The sequence below is a fragment of the Suncus etruscus genome, chromosome 9, assembly GCF_024139225.1.
Source record: "Suncus etruscus isolate mSunEtr1 chromosome 9, mSunEtr1.pri.cur, whole genome shotgun sequence".
NCBI lineage: Eukaryota > Metazoa > Chordata > Mammalia > Eulipotyphla > Soricidae > Suncus > Suncus etruscus.
This window is the reverse complement of record NC_064856.1, coordinates 108088432-108103036: the sequence shown is the minus strand read 5'-3', so window position 1 is coordinate 108103036 and position 14605 is coordinate 108088432. Positions and strand designations below refer to the sequence as shown.

At 56.4% G+C, this 14605-nt stretch overlaps 1 protein-coding gene across 1 annotated transcript; it reads right to left on the bottom strand.

The window, feature by feature from the left end:
• Positions 1-1232: 1232 nt before the first annotated feature.
• Positions 1233-14061, bottom strand: NAA40 (N-alpha-acetyltransferase 40, NatD catalytic subunit). Its single transcript, XM_049779908.1, has 8 exons — positions 13957-14061; positions 5252-5347; positions 4447-4499; positions 3103-3198; positions 2874-3032; positions 2684-2767; positions 2496-2573; positions 1233-2393 (listed from the first exon to the last, which is right to left on the bottom strand). The coding sequence occupies exons 1-8, from the start codon at positions 13960-13962 to the stop codon at positions 2252-2254; spliced, it is 714 nt and encodes a 237-aa protein (XP_049635865.1). The 5' UTR covers positions 13963-14061; the 3' UTR covers positions 1233-2251.
• Positions 14062-14605: the final 544 nt, after the last annotated feature.

Below are 14605 nucleotides of genomic sequence, written 5' to 3'. Positions count from 1 at the left end.
GGGCATGGCCAAGGTGAGCCCCACCAGAGAAAGATCTGGGGGCTGCAGCTAGGAGCCTGGGAGCTGGTGAACTGGTGTTTGCAAACAGCAAAGCAGAGCCCCCTCAGGGAGCACCGAGACCAGAGTCCACAATCTGAGGGTTGACCTCAAGCACTACTCAGCATGGGTGGAGGTCCACGGCCCAAGCACTTTTGTCACACCATCTTGCAAGAGGGCGCCAGAGTGATTTAAACAGAGTGGCTAGAGTGATAGCACACCGCTGACCCAAATTCGATCTCCGGCATCCCGTACTGTTCCCCGAATTTGCAAGGAATGATTCCTGAATGCAGAGCCAGGAGTAATCCCTGAGCACAGCCAAGTGTGGCCCACAGAGACTAAAGTGGCAGGAACAAAGTTGGGGGTCAGAATCTTGTGGGGCCGGGCGGTGGCGCTGGAGGTAAGGTGCCTGCCTTGCCTGCGCTAGCCTAGGACGGACCGAGGTTCGATCCCCCGGCGTCCCATATGGTCCCCCAAGAAGCCAGGAGCAACTTCTGAGCGCATAGCCAGGAGTAACCCCTGAGCGTCACAGGGTGTGGCCCAAAAACCAAAAAAAAAAAAAAAAAAAAAGAATCTTGTCACCCAAGGTCCAGCTGTACCCTGCCTTGGGGACCCCACCCTGGGGGACTCGCCCCTCCCAGCTCCTAGCACACAAGCACCTCCCCTGACACCCTCCCCTTCCATCAGGGCCCAGCACAGGTCTAGTTGGGGGGGGGGGTTTGACACCCAGCACCCAGAGGCCCCTATACAAGACCATCTGCTTCCACCTGGGCTGCCACCCCCTTCCCAAGACCCCCAGGAAGAGGTACAGAGTCCTGACAGCTAGACCCAGGAGTCCCCCCAGGTCAGGCAGCTGGCCCCGCAGCTGAACAAAGCATCTTTATTTGTGACGTACAAATACATCCAATGTAAAAGAGACCAGAGTTCCCTTGGGTTCCAGTGGTAACAAATGCAAAAGAAAGAAAATTCATATCAATGGGGTTATCTGCAAAGTTTCCCTAAAAGAAGAGGAGGAGCTAAAAAGAACCACACACACGTCCAGATCGATAAAGAACCTGAAAGGGCGGGGCCAACTAAAACCTTCAAAAATAGCCCCACAGCCCCCCCACAAGAGTGTGCTGCAGGGATGGCGGGGGCCCAGAGTCTGGAAGAAACGCCCTCGTGGACACTGGGTGTGGGGTGCACCGGAGAGCCTGCAGGTGCCTGGGGTGGGAGATCAGCTATCCAGACCCAAGACGGCAACTGCTGATGCACGTTGGAGTCCTCTGAGAGGTGGGGCCCACCAGGAAGCTTCATAAACACTCTCAGCACCCCAAAATTCTGGAATGGAGCCACTAACTCCTTCAGGTGCCCCTGAAAGGCTGGCCCAGAGCAAAGCAGCATGAACTCGGAAGTGGGCACAAGCCAAGCCAAGTGACAAGACCCCAGACCTTCACCATGGGGATGCAGAGCCGGGGCAGGTTGCAGTCACCCCAGGGTCAGGCTTGGTGGGCGGCACCCTGGCACAGGGGAACTAGGCCCGGCGAAAAGGGGCCAGGAGGCAGGGCGACAGCGGGAGCACACACCACCCCGCCTGTGTTGCTTCGAGTGGCACCGAGCCTGCTTGAGAGCCCTGCAATTGTCAGGAGGCGAATTTCTGAGTCTGCCCAGTCCCTGAGCGAGGCTACACAGCCTCTCCCCATCCATCCCTCCCCACGCAGGGCCGTGCAGGGTCGCCATGCTAGAGCCTCATGGAGGCAGCGAGGGGTGAGGCCGGGAGTGCAGGTGATGTGCCTGCTAGGGGCTCCGAAGAGCAGTCAGCACCGAGACAGGGGGCTAGGCAGAGACGAGGTACCGAGGGGCACCGCAGGTGTGGGCAGGCCCCGTCCTCTCCGTGGATCTCGCGAGGACATGGCTGAGCCCTGAGTGACAGGCACTCCTCCCATGGCAGAGAGGCCCCTGAAGGGTCTGTGGTCCCTAGGACTGCACAGCCTGACAGGCCACCCAGAAGCCAGGGTCTCCCAGGGGCACCGCCCCAAGCCTGGCCTCAGGCCTCTTGCTGTACCCCAGTTTCCCGGGGACCTGAGACAGGGTGGAGCACGCCATTGGTCCTGGTGGGGTGGGGCAGCTGCAGAGAAATCGGGGGACGTGGCACGGGTGGCTGCGGGAGCCCAGAGTTGGGGAGCAGCAGCCCAAGACCCCACCCTCCGCACCGGCTCCTGGAGGGGGGCGGGTCTCAGTGGCAGCAGCCCCCACAGTGCCCGCTTGCATGGGAGTGCTGGCTGTCCCCAAACTTGGTCCTGCGGCTCAGGATCTCATAGGAGCAGTCCTCCCCGCAGCATCCAGACATACTGGGGGATGAATCGTCGATCTCGAACCTGTAAGGAGGTGGAGAGGTGGCTCCCAGAGGGTCCCCAGAAAGCACGGGGAACCCGCCAGAGGGCAGCGCCCCCCTTAGTCCTCCCAGGGCCTGGCCTTACTGCAGTGCTTCCCGGAAGAACTGATAGGCGCCATGGTTGTGTTTGAATACCGTGAGCATCACCTTCTTCATTTGTGTGCTGGGGAGAAGGAGCGGGAACCTTCCAGCAGCAGAAACAGAGAGCCCGACGCCCCCGGGACACCCCCCAGCAGAGGCAGGATGGCCAGGGGCACCCGAGGCCTCCCTCACCTGTTGGCCACGAGCTGCAGGATCTGAATGAGGAATTTGCCCAGGCCTTTCCGCCGAACCCGGCTCTCCAGCTGCACCTCATAGCTGGGAGAAGGACGCAGGGAGAAGCTTGGTGGTGTCCCCGCAGACACCCCAGACAGGTATCGGGGCCTCGACCAATCCACCCAGCCCAGCTTCTGGGGTTGCCTACCAGTACAGGACTTCGTCCCCGCACTCCACGTCAAAGCGGAAATGAGAAAAGGCCACAGGGGCCGAACTATTCTCCCAAGCAATGAGGTACCAGGCTCGGTCGTCTGTCATCTCCTCCCGCTTCTCTCGGTCCTTCCAGCCCCACTCGCTCTGCTCATACCTGGGAAGGTGGGGCCGTCAGGGACCAGGGCACCGAGCCACCCCAGACAGCGGGTCCCGCCCCCGCTTACATGGACTGCATGTTGGTCTTGGTGAGGCCAAAGGCCCAGTCCACCGTGGCTGGCTCCAGACCGGACACCCGCTTGCACTCGATGGAGACATTGAGCCTGAGAAGAGGGAGCAGGAATGTTCAGAGGTGGCCCCCGGCCAGCACTGCCCACCAGCCCATCTCATCCAGCCTCAAATAGCATGTCTGGAGGTAGACAGGAACCCAGAAGGCCTGGAAAGATCAAGGCACAAGCTATCATCGACTGTCTCCACTCACGTCCTGCTGACCTGCCCTGTGTGCTCCAGCCCTCCCGTCACCCCATCTTCCAGCTCCATGGACCCCATGTGGGTGTCTTCCCAAAGGCCTACTCGCCAGTGTCCAGAGCTGCCTCTCACCAAGTGCCTTGCTCAGAGGCCCCTGGACAGCCCCATAATCTGTTTTCCAAGGCACGCAGGAACCCTCCCGGGCCAAGTGGCCTTCGGAGGGTCAGACACAGCCCAGGTCGAGTGCCTTTGTGGGGCAGCAGGCCCTGTAGGGGTTCTCTGGCCCCCTAGCTCCTCCCCTTCTCAGTTCTGACCATGCAGGAGTAGAAGTGCCCCACTCTGCAGGAACAGAATCTGCAAATTTGAGTGGGTGGCACTAAAGGCCTCTGAGGCACTGGCGTCCACAGCAGCCCCTGCCCAGAAGGAAAGCAGTCGGCCTCTTCTCCCAAACCACCCAGGCAGAGCCCTGCTATCCTGTGACCAGCAAGTGACCCCCGCAGGAGTCACACAGGCCTAAAGAGGCCCAGTTTCTTTTTTTTTTTTCGTTTTTGGGTCACATCCGGCAGTGCACAGGGGTTATGCCTGGCTCTATACTCAGAAATCGCTCCCGGCAGGCTTGGGGAACCATATGGGATGCCGGAATTTGAACCACCATCCTTTTGCATGCAAGGCAAATGTTTTACTTCCATGCTATCTCTCCATCTCTCTGGCCCCCAAGAGGCCCAGTTTCCCAACAGAAGCAGGAAATGCAGAAGGGGGGGGCTCCAGCCAGTGCTCACAGTGCTCAGCATGGCGAACCCTGAGCTCACCTCCTGGCCCCCAGCCCCCCACCCCCAGCTGGCAGCTGGAATTAGAGTCAGTACCTATTCAAGGCCACTGTGCTGTCAGGGCCCCAAAGCCATGCAAGCAGGCACAGCACAGACGGCAAATGAAAGCTCTAGGCACTGTCCCCTCCAAAGCCACCTTCCGTGAGCCTCAGTGTCCCACTGGCCTGGGGAGGTGATTCCATTCTGGTCCTTCCCCAGGAGAATAGGGACAGCCCCAACCCTACCCGGGGCTCCCTAGCCCCTCTGGAGACAGTGTGGGAACCCAAGTGTGCTCACCCGTTTCGGTCGTACTTCTTGAAGACTGGAAAAGCCTCCAAGGGGTCTCCAAGCTGTGGACAGGAAGAAACAGTGACACAGACACCCATGGGGGTTTGGCCCTCTGCCTACTCTTGAGGAGGGCTCGACCCTACAGGCAGGCAGCAGTGCTGGAAAAGAGTTACGCTTGGGGGCTGGAGCAATAGCACAGCGGGGAGGGCATTTGCCTGGATTTGATCCCTGGCACCCATAGGGTCCTCCAAGCACTGCCAGAAATTATTCCTGAGCAGATAGCCAGGAGTAACCCCTGAGCACTGTTGAGTATTGCCCAAAAACCAAAAAAATTTAAAGAGTTCAACTCAGCTGAGAGGGTACCAGCCACCAAGCCCTGTTCAGACTCTGATGACTCCACCTGGGCAGACCGCAGAGGAAGACCAGGGCTGGAGACTCAAAGAGAACAGGTTTTTGGGTCACACCCGGTGGTGCTCAGAAGACTGTATGCGATGTCAGGAATCAAACCACATACAAGGCAAATAAATGCCTTGTCCCATGTTCTCTCCAGTCACTGAAGCCAGGGTCCTCCTCCCTATCCCACCCAGTCTTGGGGGAGAAAATAAGTTTCATGGGAGGGTTTTCCTTTCCCAAAGAAAACCCACCAAAAAACCTCCTCCAATCTGAATCACTGTGAAGGAGACACCCAGAGAGGAGGGTCACCCACATGTCGGGCACACCTGGCAGCCTCCCCACCTCCCATCCCTGTAGTAACATGAGTCTGCCACGCGGTGGTGCCAGAAGCAGCCGATGCCCGGGCCCAGGAGTCAGTCACCCTGTTGGCGGCCTCCACTTTGGCACAGACGGCGTCCATGGCTGCGCGCTCCTCCAGCCGCTTCTGCTTCTTCTCCTTGGCTTTGCTCGACTTCCTCTGCAGCAGGGAAAGCAAAGCCAGACTGCTGAGAAAGGCCGTGGCATCCCACATGGGGCTTTCCTGAGACACACTGCAAGCAGTAGCCACAAGAGGAATCCCTTCCAGGGCAGCCCTGTCCCCACACCCCACATGCTGAGGGAGAGGGGGACACTGAGCCAAAAGTTCCAAGAGGCCGGGCCCTGAACCTATGATGGCTCAACAGGGGGCTGCACCTGGATCCCTGCAGGAGGAAGCATTAGGGCAGTTAGGTTGGTCAAGGGGGTTGTTCTGGGCCTGGAGAGATAGCACAGCGGTGTTTGCCTTGCAAGCAGCCGATCCAGGACCTAAGGTGGTTGGTTCGAATTCCGGCATCCCATATGGTCCCCCGTGCCTGCCAGAAGCTATTTCTGAGCAGACAGCCAGGAGTAACCCCTGAGCAACGCCAGGTGTGGCCAAAAAAAAAAAAGAAATAAAAAGAAAGGGGGGGCTCTGTGTCAGAGGAAAGACCCCCAGTCCTACCTCTCCCCTTGGCAACCATCTTACCAGTAGACTTTGAGGAGCAGCAGGGCAAACTGCATCCAAACTAACACAGCAGAGCATTTGTCCATCAGTGTGTGTGTGTGTGTGAGTGTGGCCACGTCCCCACCTGAGCTCATGGACTTTCAGCCTTTATCCTGGTGCTTTGGTGCCCTTCTGTGTGGGGTTTCTTGACCTGCCCAGCCTGGCCAGATGGCTAAGCTTTCCCTTTGTTCCCCAAACAAATCTGTCCTCCCCACTCCTGGTCTCCTTCCTGATCACAGGTCCCTGAGAACACAGGTGTCAGGGACTATTTCCCACCTGGGCACTGGGCAGGACAAGTGGCACCCGGGTGTGGTTTGATGGCAGGATCCGCAAGTGTGTGGGCTGATGCCTTCAGGTTGCCCCCAGAAGTGCAACTGCTGTGCTGGTCCCTCCAGGGTGTGAGGTGGAGAGAAGGAATCAGGGACACTTCTTATGGCTGCTGCGTCTCCCCACTTCACCCAGAATACAGAGAACACCCCAAAGCCACCGTAAGATGGCCCTGCCTTGCAGCAGTCTAGTCTGCCGCCCAGGAAAGTGCCTAGGGATAAGGTCTGCTCTTCCTTGTCCCCTCAAGAGGCACCAACTCAAGAACAAAAGACAAGAACCCCTGGAGCCAGCAGCACCCACTCAAGCCTCCTGGGTTCAGTCACCCCAGTCCTATGGCCAATGACCCCTCCCAGCTGCAGCCTGTCCCCTTCCTCCCCCAGGCAACTTGCTCACGGCATTGCCAGGACCACACAAGCCTAGTGGCGCCTGTGGCAACCAGTCTGACCGCAGGCCCTTCAGCCTGCCAGCTGGGGGGCTGCCACTCCAGATCTCTCTCTACTGCCCAGAGGAGATGCAGGGGCCCTGGGCGTCCTTGAGGACACTCAGCAGCCTGCATCATTCCCAAGCCATCCACCTATCTTGAGGACGGGCAAGAGGGCAATTCTGGCGTCACCGCAGCCTGACCCAGGATCAAACCCCTTTTCAGGGGTCATACGTCCCTGCTTTACCCACATATCCACAAAAAACCCCGGTAATGAAAGATGGGCACCAAGAGCCCTGAGACATGGTGCCTCTGGAGGGGCCCATTCAGGAGCCTGCAGGACAAAGTGCCTGTGGGCTCGCTCTCACATGGGGCTCACGGTGGCGACAGAGAGCAAGAGTTCCTGAATCGCTTCACTGCCCGTGCACAAGGCTGGGACTGCTGCAGGCTGGCCCAACACCAGGGAGCCCCTAAACTCAGCATATAGGAGCAGCAGGGCTCCCTGGCTGTGCCAACCAGTCCTGCCCACTTGGCAGAAAGGCAGCCCTGCAGGGTCTGGGGAGCATGCCTAAAGGAAGACTGCAACCAACTGTCTCTCCCGAGGGACATGTCAGAGACCACAAGAGCATGGGCTTTTGAGCCCAGAACCCTGAACTTAAGTCTCTGCTGTGTGACTGGGTTGAATACCAAATTGCTCTGCACTGAATTGCTCTCTCGGCACTGCAATGTGCACCTCATCCTACCACAGGTTCCTGATGTCCTCAGCTCACCCAGCTACTCGGACAAATAAGCCTGGCACAGCTTTGTAGGGAAGCCTGGATTTGACCCCCTCCAGCAGTGTGTGGTCCCTGAGGACCAGCAGGAATGACTGCCTTCCAGAACTGAGCAGGGCATAGCCCTGGAGCATTCCCACATGTTGGTCCAAAACCTGCCCACCACCAAATTACAATGTTGGGAGAGCACACCCAGTAGTGCTCGGAGGGACCACACACAGTGCCAGGTACCTGACCAGGGTGAGCTGCATGCAAGGTGAGGGCCTAGCCCCGCACCTTCTCTCCGACCCACAAGTTCTCCCGGGAGTCATCGGTGCCAGTGGGGATAAGCCCTTGGAACTAGGACGGTCTACACGAACCAGGCAGTGCCTGGTGGCAGAGCACGGGTCTAAGAGCAGGTAGTCCGGAATTCCTCCCCAAGACCCCGGACAAAAGATGGTCTTTTTCTTTTTTCTTTTTGTTTTTGGGTCACATCTGGTGAAGCTTAGGGGTTACTCCTGGATTGGGGGACCATATGGGACGCCAGGGATATAATCAGCCGTGTACAAGGCAAACACCCTACCGCTGTACGACTATAGCTCCAGCCCCAAGATGGTCTATTTCTTGATTTGTTTTTGGGGCACCCTCAACAGTGCTCAGAGGACCACATGGGGGGTATCAGGGATCGAACCCAGATCAGACACATGGAAGGGCAAGCTCACTATCCACTGTTCTCTCTCCAGCTCTCGGGACACTCCATTCTGATCTTAGTAACTGCCAGCTCTATACCCTTCACTCTGACGAGGAGGAAGCAGAGACCAAGCTCACATAACACCCCACCTAACAGGACCCCAGCGCCCGCTTCAGCTGTGCCTATGACTGAATCCTCTGAGAGTCCAAGCTCAGTGGAGCCCACACCCCTCCCACCAGAACAGCCTCCCACACACTTAGGAGAAGATGCCCCAGGCAGCTGTGCTACAACTCCCAAAGGTGACTGGAGACCACTTCTATGCCCCAGGTCACAAGAAGAGATTAAGAGATAGTCCAGTGGGCCCGGAGAGATAGCACAGCGGCTTTTGCCTTGCAAGCAGCCGATCCAGGACCAAAGGTGGTTGGTTCGAATCCCGGTGTCCCATATGGTCCCCCCTGCCTGCCAGGAGCTATTTCTGAGCAGACAGCCAGGAGTAATCCCTGAGCACCTCCAGGTGTGACCCAAAAACCAAAAAAAAAAAAAAAAAAAGAGATAGTCCAGTGGGGAGGACATTTGCCTTGCATGAATTACAGCTGATCTGAGTTCCATCCCCAGTACTCCCAGCTGTTCCCCTCAAGAAGTGATTTCTGGGGCCGGAGAGATAGCATGGAGGTAAGGCGTTTGCCTTTCATGCAGGAGGTCATCGGTTCGAATCCCGGCGCCCCATATGGTCCCCTGTGCCTGCCAGGAGCAATTTCTGAGCCTGGAGCCAGGAATAACCCCTGAGCACTGCCAGGTGTGACCCAAAAAAACAAAAAAACAAAAAAAAAAAAAAAAAAAAGAAGTGATTTCTGGGGCTGGCGAGGTGGCGCTAGAGGTAAAGTGTCTGCCTTGCAAGCGCTAGCCAAGGAAGGACCGTGGTTCGATCCCCTCCCCCCCCCCCCCCGCGTCCCATATGGTCCCTCCCCCCAAGCCAGGGGCAACTTAGCCAGGAGTAACCCCTGAGCATCTAACAGGTGTGACCGAAAAAAAAAAAAAAAGTGATTTCTGTGGCTGGAGAGATAGCATGGAGGTAAGGCGTTTGCCTTGCATGCAGAAGGACGGTGGTTCGAATCCCTGCATCCATATGGTCCCTCCAAGGCTGCCAGGAGCGATATCTGAGCATAGAGCCAGGAGGAACCCCTGAGTACTGCCAGGTGTGACCCACAACAACAACAACAACAACAACAAATGCACACAGTCGACCCGGGACAGACCAAGTTTCGATAACCGGCATCCCATGTGGTCCCCCCGAGCCTGCCAGGAGCAATTTCTGAGCACAGAGCTAGGAGTAATCCCTGAGCATCGCCAGGTATGGCCCCAAAATCCAAGGAAAAAAAAAAAAACACAAAAAAACAAAAACAAAACGAAGTGAAACAGATGGAGCATGAGGTAGCTTTTCCAAACAGGGACCTGGGGTCTGAGAAAGAGCAGCAGGGCATGAACCTCTCATAGAGTTAACCCAGATTCCATCCCCAGCACTGAATATGGACCCCTGGTCCCTACTAGTAGTGATCACAATCAGTTGCGGCCCAAAAACAACGAAAAAGAAATCTGGGAAGGATAGTCGAGCAGGCAGGGTACTACTTGTCTTGGTGGTCTTATTTTTTTTGGGAGGGGGGGCACACCTGGCAATGTGCAGAGATCACTCCTGGTGGTGCTCAGAGAACCATACGGGATGCCAGGGATCAAAACTGACTTGGCTGCAAGAAAGGCAAATGCCCTACTTGCTATCCTCCCCAGGGCGTTTACTTTGCAGCAGCAGACTTGGGTTCAATCCCCAGAATCCCATATGGTCCCCCAAATACCACTGGGAGTGGTAACCCCTGAGCAGAGCCAGGAGTAAAGCCTGATCTCCACTAAGTGTGGCTGGCCCCTTGGATTTTATTTTATTTATTTTTAATTTGTTTGGTTTTTGGGTCACACCTGGCAGCGCTCAAGGGTTACTCCTGGCTCTATGCCCAGAAATCGCCCCTGGCAGGCACAGGGGACCATATGGGATGCCGGGATTCAAACTACCATCCTTCTGCATGAAAGGCAAACACCTTACCTCCATGCAATCTCTCCAGCCCCAGCCCCTTATTTTTTAAGTTGTTAATGTCTTCACACCACAAAGTTTCCAGGGTCTGAAAAGGAACTAGGGAACAGAGGTAAAGACTTCATCCTCACTCTTCGGAGACCTTGGGTAGGGGCCAGAAAGCAGGGCACAGCAGAGGCCTTGGCACCAAGTTACCTCCCAGAATAGCTGGATGGAATTCAAACACCAAAACCAAAGGAACAGGGACTAAAGAGATAGCACAATGGTAGGGCGTTTGCCTCGTTTGCCTTGCATGGGGTTCGATTCCTGGCATCCCTGAGCCTGACAGGAGTGATTTCTTTTTTGGTTTTTGAGTCACACCTGGTGATACTCAGGGGTTCCTCCTGGCTATGTGCTCAGAAATCGCACCTGGCTTGGAGACCATATGGGACACCAAAGATCTAAACGAGGTCCATCTGGGTCAGCCACGTACAAGGCAAATGCCCCACTGCTGTGCTATCGATCCGGCTTCATGCCAGGAGTGATTTCTGAGCATAGAGCGAGAGGTAATAATCCCTGAGTGCTGGGGGTATGTGGTCCCCCCCCCCCCAAAAAAACAAGAACAACAAAACCAAAGGAACAAAGTCAACAGGTGTTTGATAACACCAGAGGTGGTGTCTGCCTGACTCGGAGGCTGCAACCAAGCTGTCAGAAGCTGGAGGTCGGTAACCAGGAGCTGTGGCCTTCCTGCCACCAAGGTAGGGGCCACAGGTCCCAGTGCTGCTTCCGGGAGGGCTGTGAGTTGTGGGCCAGAAGAGGGGCACAGCTGAAACTCGAGAAGAAGCCAGAGCCAGAAGGGTTCAGAGCCTCGGGGTCAGCTGTTGGCACTGAGAAGGCACAGTGGGGACTGTCCAACTTCCGGCTCCTGCTGGGAAGACCCCAGAGCACCGGGCATGGACAGACCAGAATTCCATCCTTCCACTCAGGCTGGGTTCTGGAACCTTCCAATAACTAGGGGCGATCTGCCACTAGGTCACTCGATTTAGTCTCTATCTAAGAAGTACAGCGGATCCAAGATTCCCTTTGTTCAGTTTATCAGGGGTCCTCAAACTTTTTTTTTGGGGGGGGGCCACACCCGTTTGATGCTCAGGGGTTACTCCTGGCTATGCGCTCAGAAATCACCCCTGGCTTGGGGGGACCATATGGGACGCCGGGGGATCAAACCGCTGTCCGTCCTATGCTAGCGCTTGCAAGGCAGACACCTTACCTCTAGCGCCACCTTCCCGGCCCCAAATTTTTTAAACAGGGGGCCAGTTCACTGTCCTTCAGACTGTTGGAGGGCCAGATTATAGTAAAAACAAAAATTATGAACAAATTTCTATGCACACTGCATATATCTTATTTAGAAGTGAAGAAACAAAATGGGAATAAATACAATATGTGGCCCACGGGCCGTAGTTTGAGGACCATTGGCTTAGATAAATATTTTTCCACCACGTATTTGAAATCAGATTGTTTTTTATTTACTACACTGTAGTAAATGAAGGGTGCAGCAGCTTCCTGATGAAGTGTTATGGAATGTGTCGACTCCGGTGAACCTCTCTACATCTAATGAGTTGGCTCGTTAAGTAAAGATCTATTTAGCAAGAGGAAAAAAAACCTAGGTTACTGACAAACCGATGAATTAAAAATAGCACCAATCGATTTGCCTGAGAATCCTGGAAAAACACTTGCAGCTTGCTTAGAATCCCTGTACATATATTCTGCTACGTGTATATTGTTTTGGAGTCATCCAAACAGTCCATATTCCTGTATGCCACACATATGGCCGAGCCCCCCAGAACAGACCCAGCAGGAGACCCTGAGCACGAATGGGTGTGAAGAACCAAAGAGAAGACCTGGGGCCGAATAGCACAGTGGTAGGGTGTTTGCCTTGCATGAGGCCAATCCCGAAGGACCTCAGTTGGATTCACAGCATCCCATATGGGTCCCCCAAGCCTGCCAGGGGCAATTTCTAGGCACAGAGCCAGGAGTAACCTCTGAGCGCTGCCAGGTGTGACCCAAAAACAAAAAGAGAGAGAGAAAGAGAGAGAAAGAGAAAGAGAGAGAGAGAGAGAGAGAGAGAGAGAGAGAGGGAGAGAGAGAGAGAGAGAGAGAGAGAGAGAGAGAGAGAGAAGAGAGGGAGAGGGAGAGAAGTGCTGAAGTGGTCCTACCGAAGGCAGGGCATTTGCCTCGCATGCAACTGACCAGACTTTGATCCCCAGCACCCATATGATTCTCTAAACACCACCAAGAGTAATTACTGAGTGCAGAGCCATGAGTAACCTTTGAGCATCACCGGATATGCACCCCCATAAAAAGGAGGGATAGCAGGCCCGGAGAGATGGCACAGCAGTGTTTGCCTTGCAAGCAGCCGATCCAGGACCAAAGGTGGTTGGTTCGAATCCCGGTGTCCCATAGGGTCCCCCGTGCCTGCCAGGAGCTATTTCTGAGCAGACAGCCAGGAGTAACCCCTGAGCACCGCCGGGTGTGACCCAAAAAGTAAAAAAAAAAAAAAAAAAAAGGAGGGATAGCAGACAGGCATGCCAAGGAGTGAAGCTGGAACGAGGCACTTCTGGCTCCAAAGTCAGGGATCCCCCAAAGTGGTACATTCCACATTGAACTAAGCATACTGTGCCATGCGAATACCAAAGTCTTTTTTTTTTTTTTTCCTTAAATTGGTGGTGCTTAGGAGACTCAAACAAAATCAGAATCAGCTGCTTGCAAGAAGGCTAGGCCCTACCAGCTGCCTAGTCTCTCCAGCCCACAGGGGTGTTTTTTCAAAGGGCACCCAATTAGTGCTGTAGGGATGGGGTGAGATTACCAGGCTGGGTGAAGTTAGCAAGAGAATGGTTCAAAGGCAGTGGGGGAGATAAGGCCAGCCCAGGGGTGCAGTAGATGGCCCATACAAACAGCTGTTCCCCTTCCCCAGCCTATCTCATCACCTTTAGCACCATAAACCCAATGCAGTCAGTGCTCACCCACGACCATATCACAAGGCTGACTCTAGGTCGAGCCTGGTTCCAGCATCACTTAAGAGGGATCCCCGAGACAGAGCAAGGCCAACACCCCCCCCCAAATAAAAGCAGCTTTTTCCACCTTTCCAGGAGGGCCTCCTCCTCAGTCCAGCCCACTTTCTCTTCCCTCCAGTTTCCCAAAGAAACTCTCTACGGGACCCCCCACTACTCTCCTGAGCGCTGATGCAGGACCCAAGGCAACTTGGCAAGCCCGGAGAGAGCCTCCACTGCTCCAGGCAAGCTGGGGAGCAGATGGAGGACCTCTAACCAACCCAGTAGCCCCCCACAACCCCTAAGAGCCACTCCAGAGCGTCCTCAGCCAGGGTGAAAACTGGGCTGCCAGGGGAGGGTGGGTGGAGCATCAAATAGCGGGAAACGCTATTCCTTTCTGGGGGAGGAAGAGGGGGAGCACAGCCGGCCTGGTGTGACCTGGGACGGGACCCCCAAGCGGTTGACACCCCGGGGATGGTGGTATAGGGGATCTAGGGGTGGCAGAGAGGAGGCGGGCACGGGCCAGGGGCCCCCCACGGGGCTCGGGTCCGAGGGGGGTGGAGCCCAAGATGTTGGGGGGGGCACCCCGGGATGTAGATATAGAATTGAGGGGTCCCCCAAGCCAGCCCGGCGTGGGGACTCGCAGGTGTCATGTGTGGCCCGGGAGGTCAAGTGAGGCCGCCGGGGTCAAAGGTCACCGTGCCGGTGGGGGCCCCAGGAACAATGGGGGCGCGGGGAAACCTCGCGGGGTTTCGGGGGGCCCCTCACTCACCCCCATGGCGGCGCTGGCGACCCCCGCGGCTCTTCTCCTCGCACCCTGGCCGGCGGGGAGGGGAGAGGCGGGGAGGCGGCCCCGAAGGCGGCGGGAACGGCGGCGGCGGCGGCGCGACGGCGACACCCGAGTAGCGGCGGGACCCGCACTGCGCATGCGCCTCGCGGCCAGGCTGGCGGGCGCCGGCGCAGAGCCGGGGGCGGGGTCGCGCAGGTGGAGGGTCCCAGAGCGCGGGAGGCGCGCGGGGTCGCGGCGCGCGGTGATGACGTCATCGTATGACCACGCCCCTCGGCGCCAAGCGGCGTCTGTTGCCTTGGCGACGGCCGGGCCCGACTGCGGCTGCGCGCGCAGCTAGGTAAGGAAGGTAGATAGGTGGGTGGATGGCTCCCTCTAGGCCCCAAGCGTCTCGGCCCTTGGAAAGAGCAGCTTCTCCAGCCTATCGGGCGCCAGCTGAGAGATCCAGAACGTGCCTTTTGGAGTTCGTTATGCATCCCTCTATCTACCCGGCTATTGCTTCACCTTTCATACAGCAGGAGCTCCTGACTGACACCTTCTCTGGGCTGAGCCCGGCTTGCACAAATAAGTGCAAAATGCTGCAGATGGCCAGGACTTGGAGTTGTTTTTTTTTGTGTGTGTGTGTGTGTTTTTG

Bases quoted from the DNA above. Each gene is read 5' to 3' on its own strand.
- NAA40 (XM_049779908.1), bottom strand. The intron at 3,199-4,446 runs GTGAGCACACTT...CCCTCTTCTCAG, and splicing joins AAGAAGTACGACCGAAACGG to GCTCAATGTCTCCATCGAGT. The intron at 2,394-2,495 runs GTAAGGCCAGGC...ACCTCCTTACAG, and splicing joins TTCTTCCGGGAAGCACTGCA to GTTCGAGATCGACGATTCAT.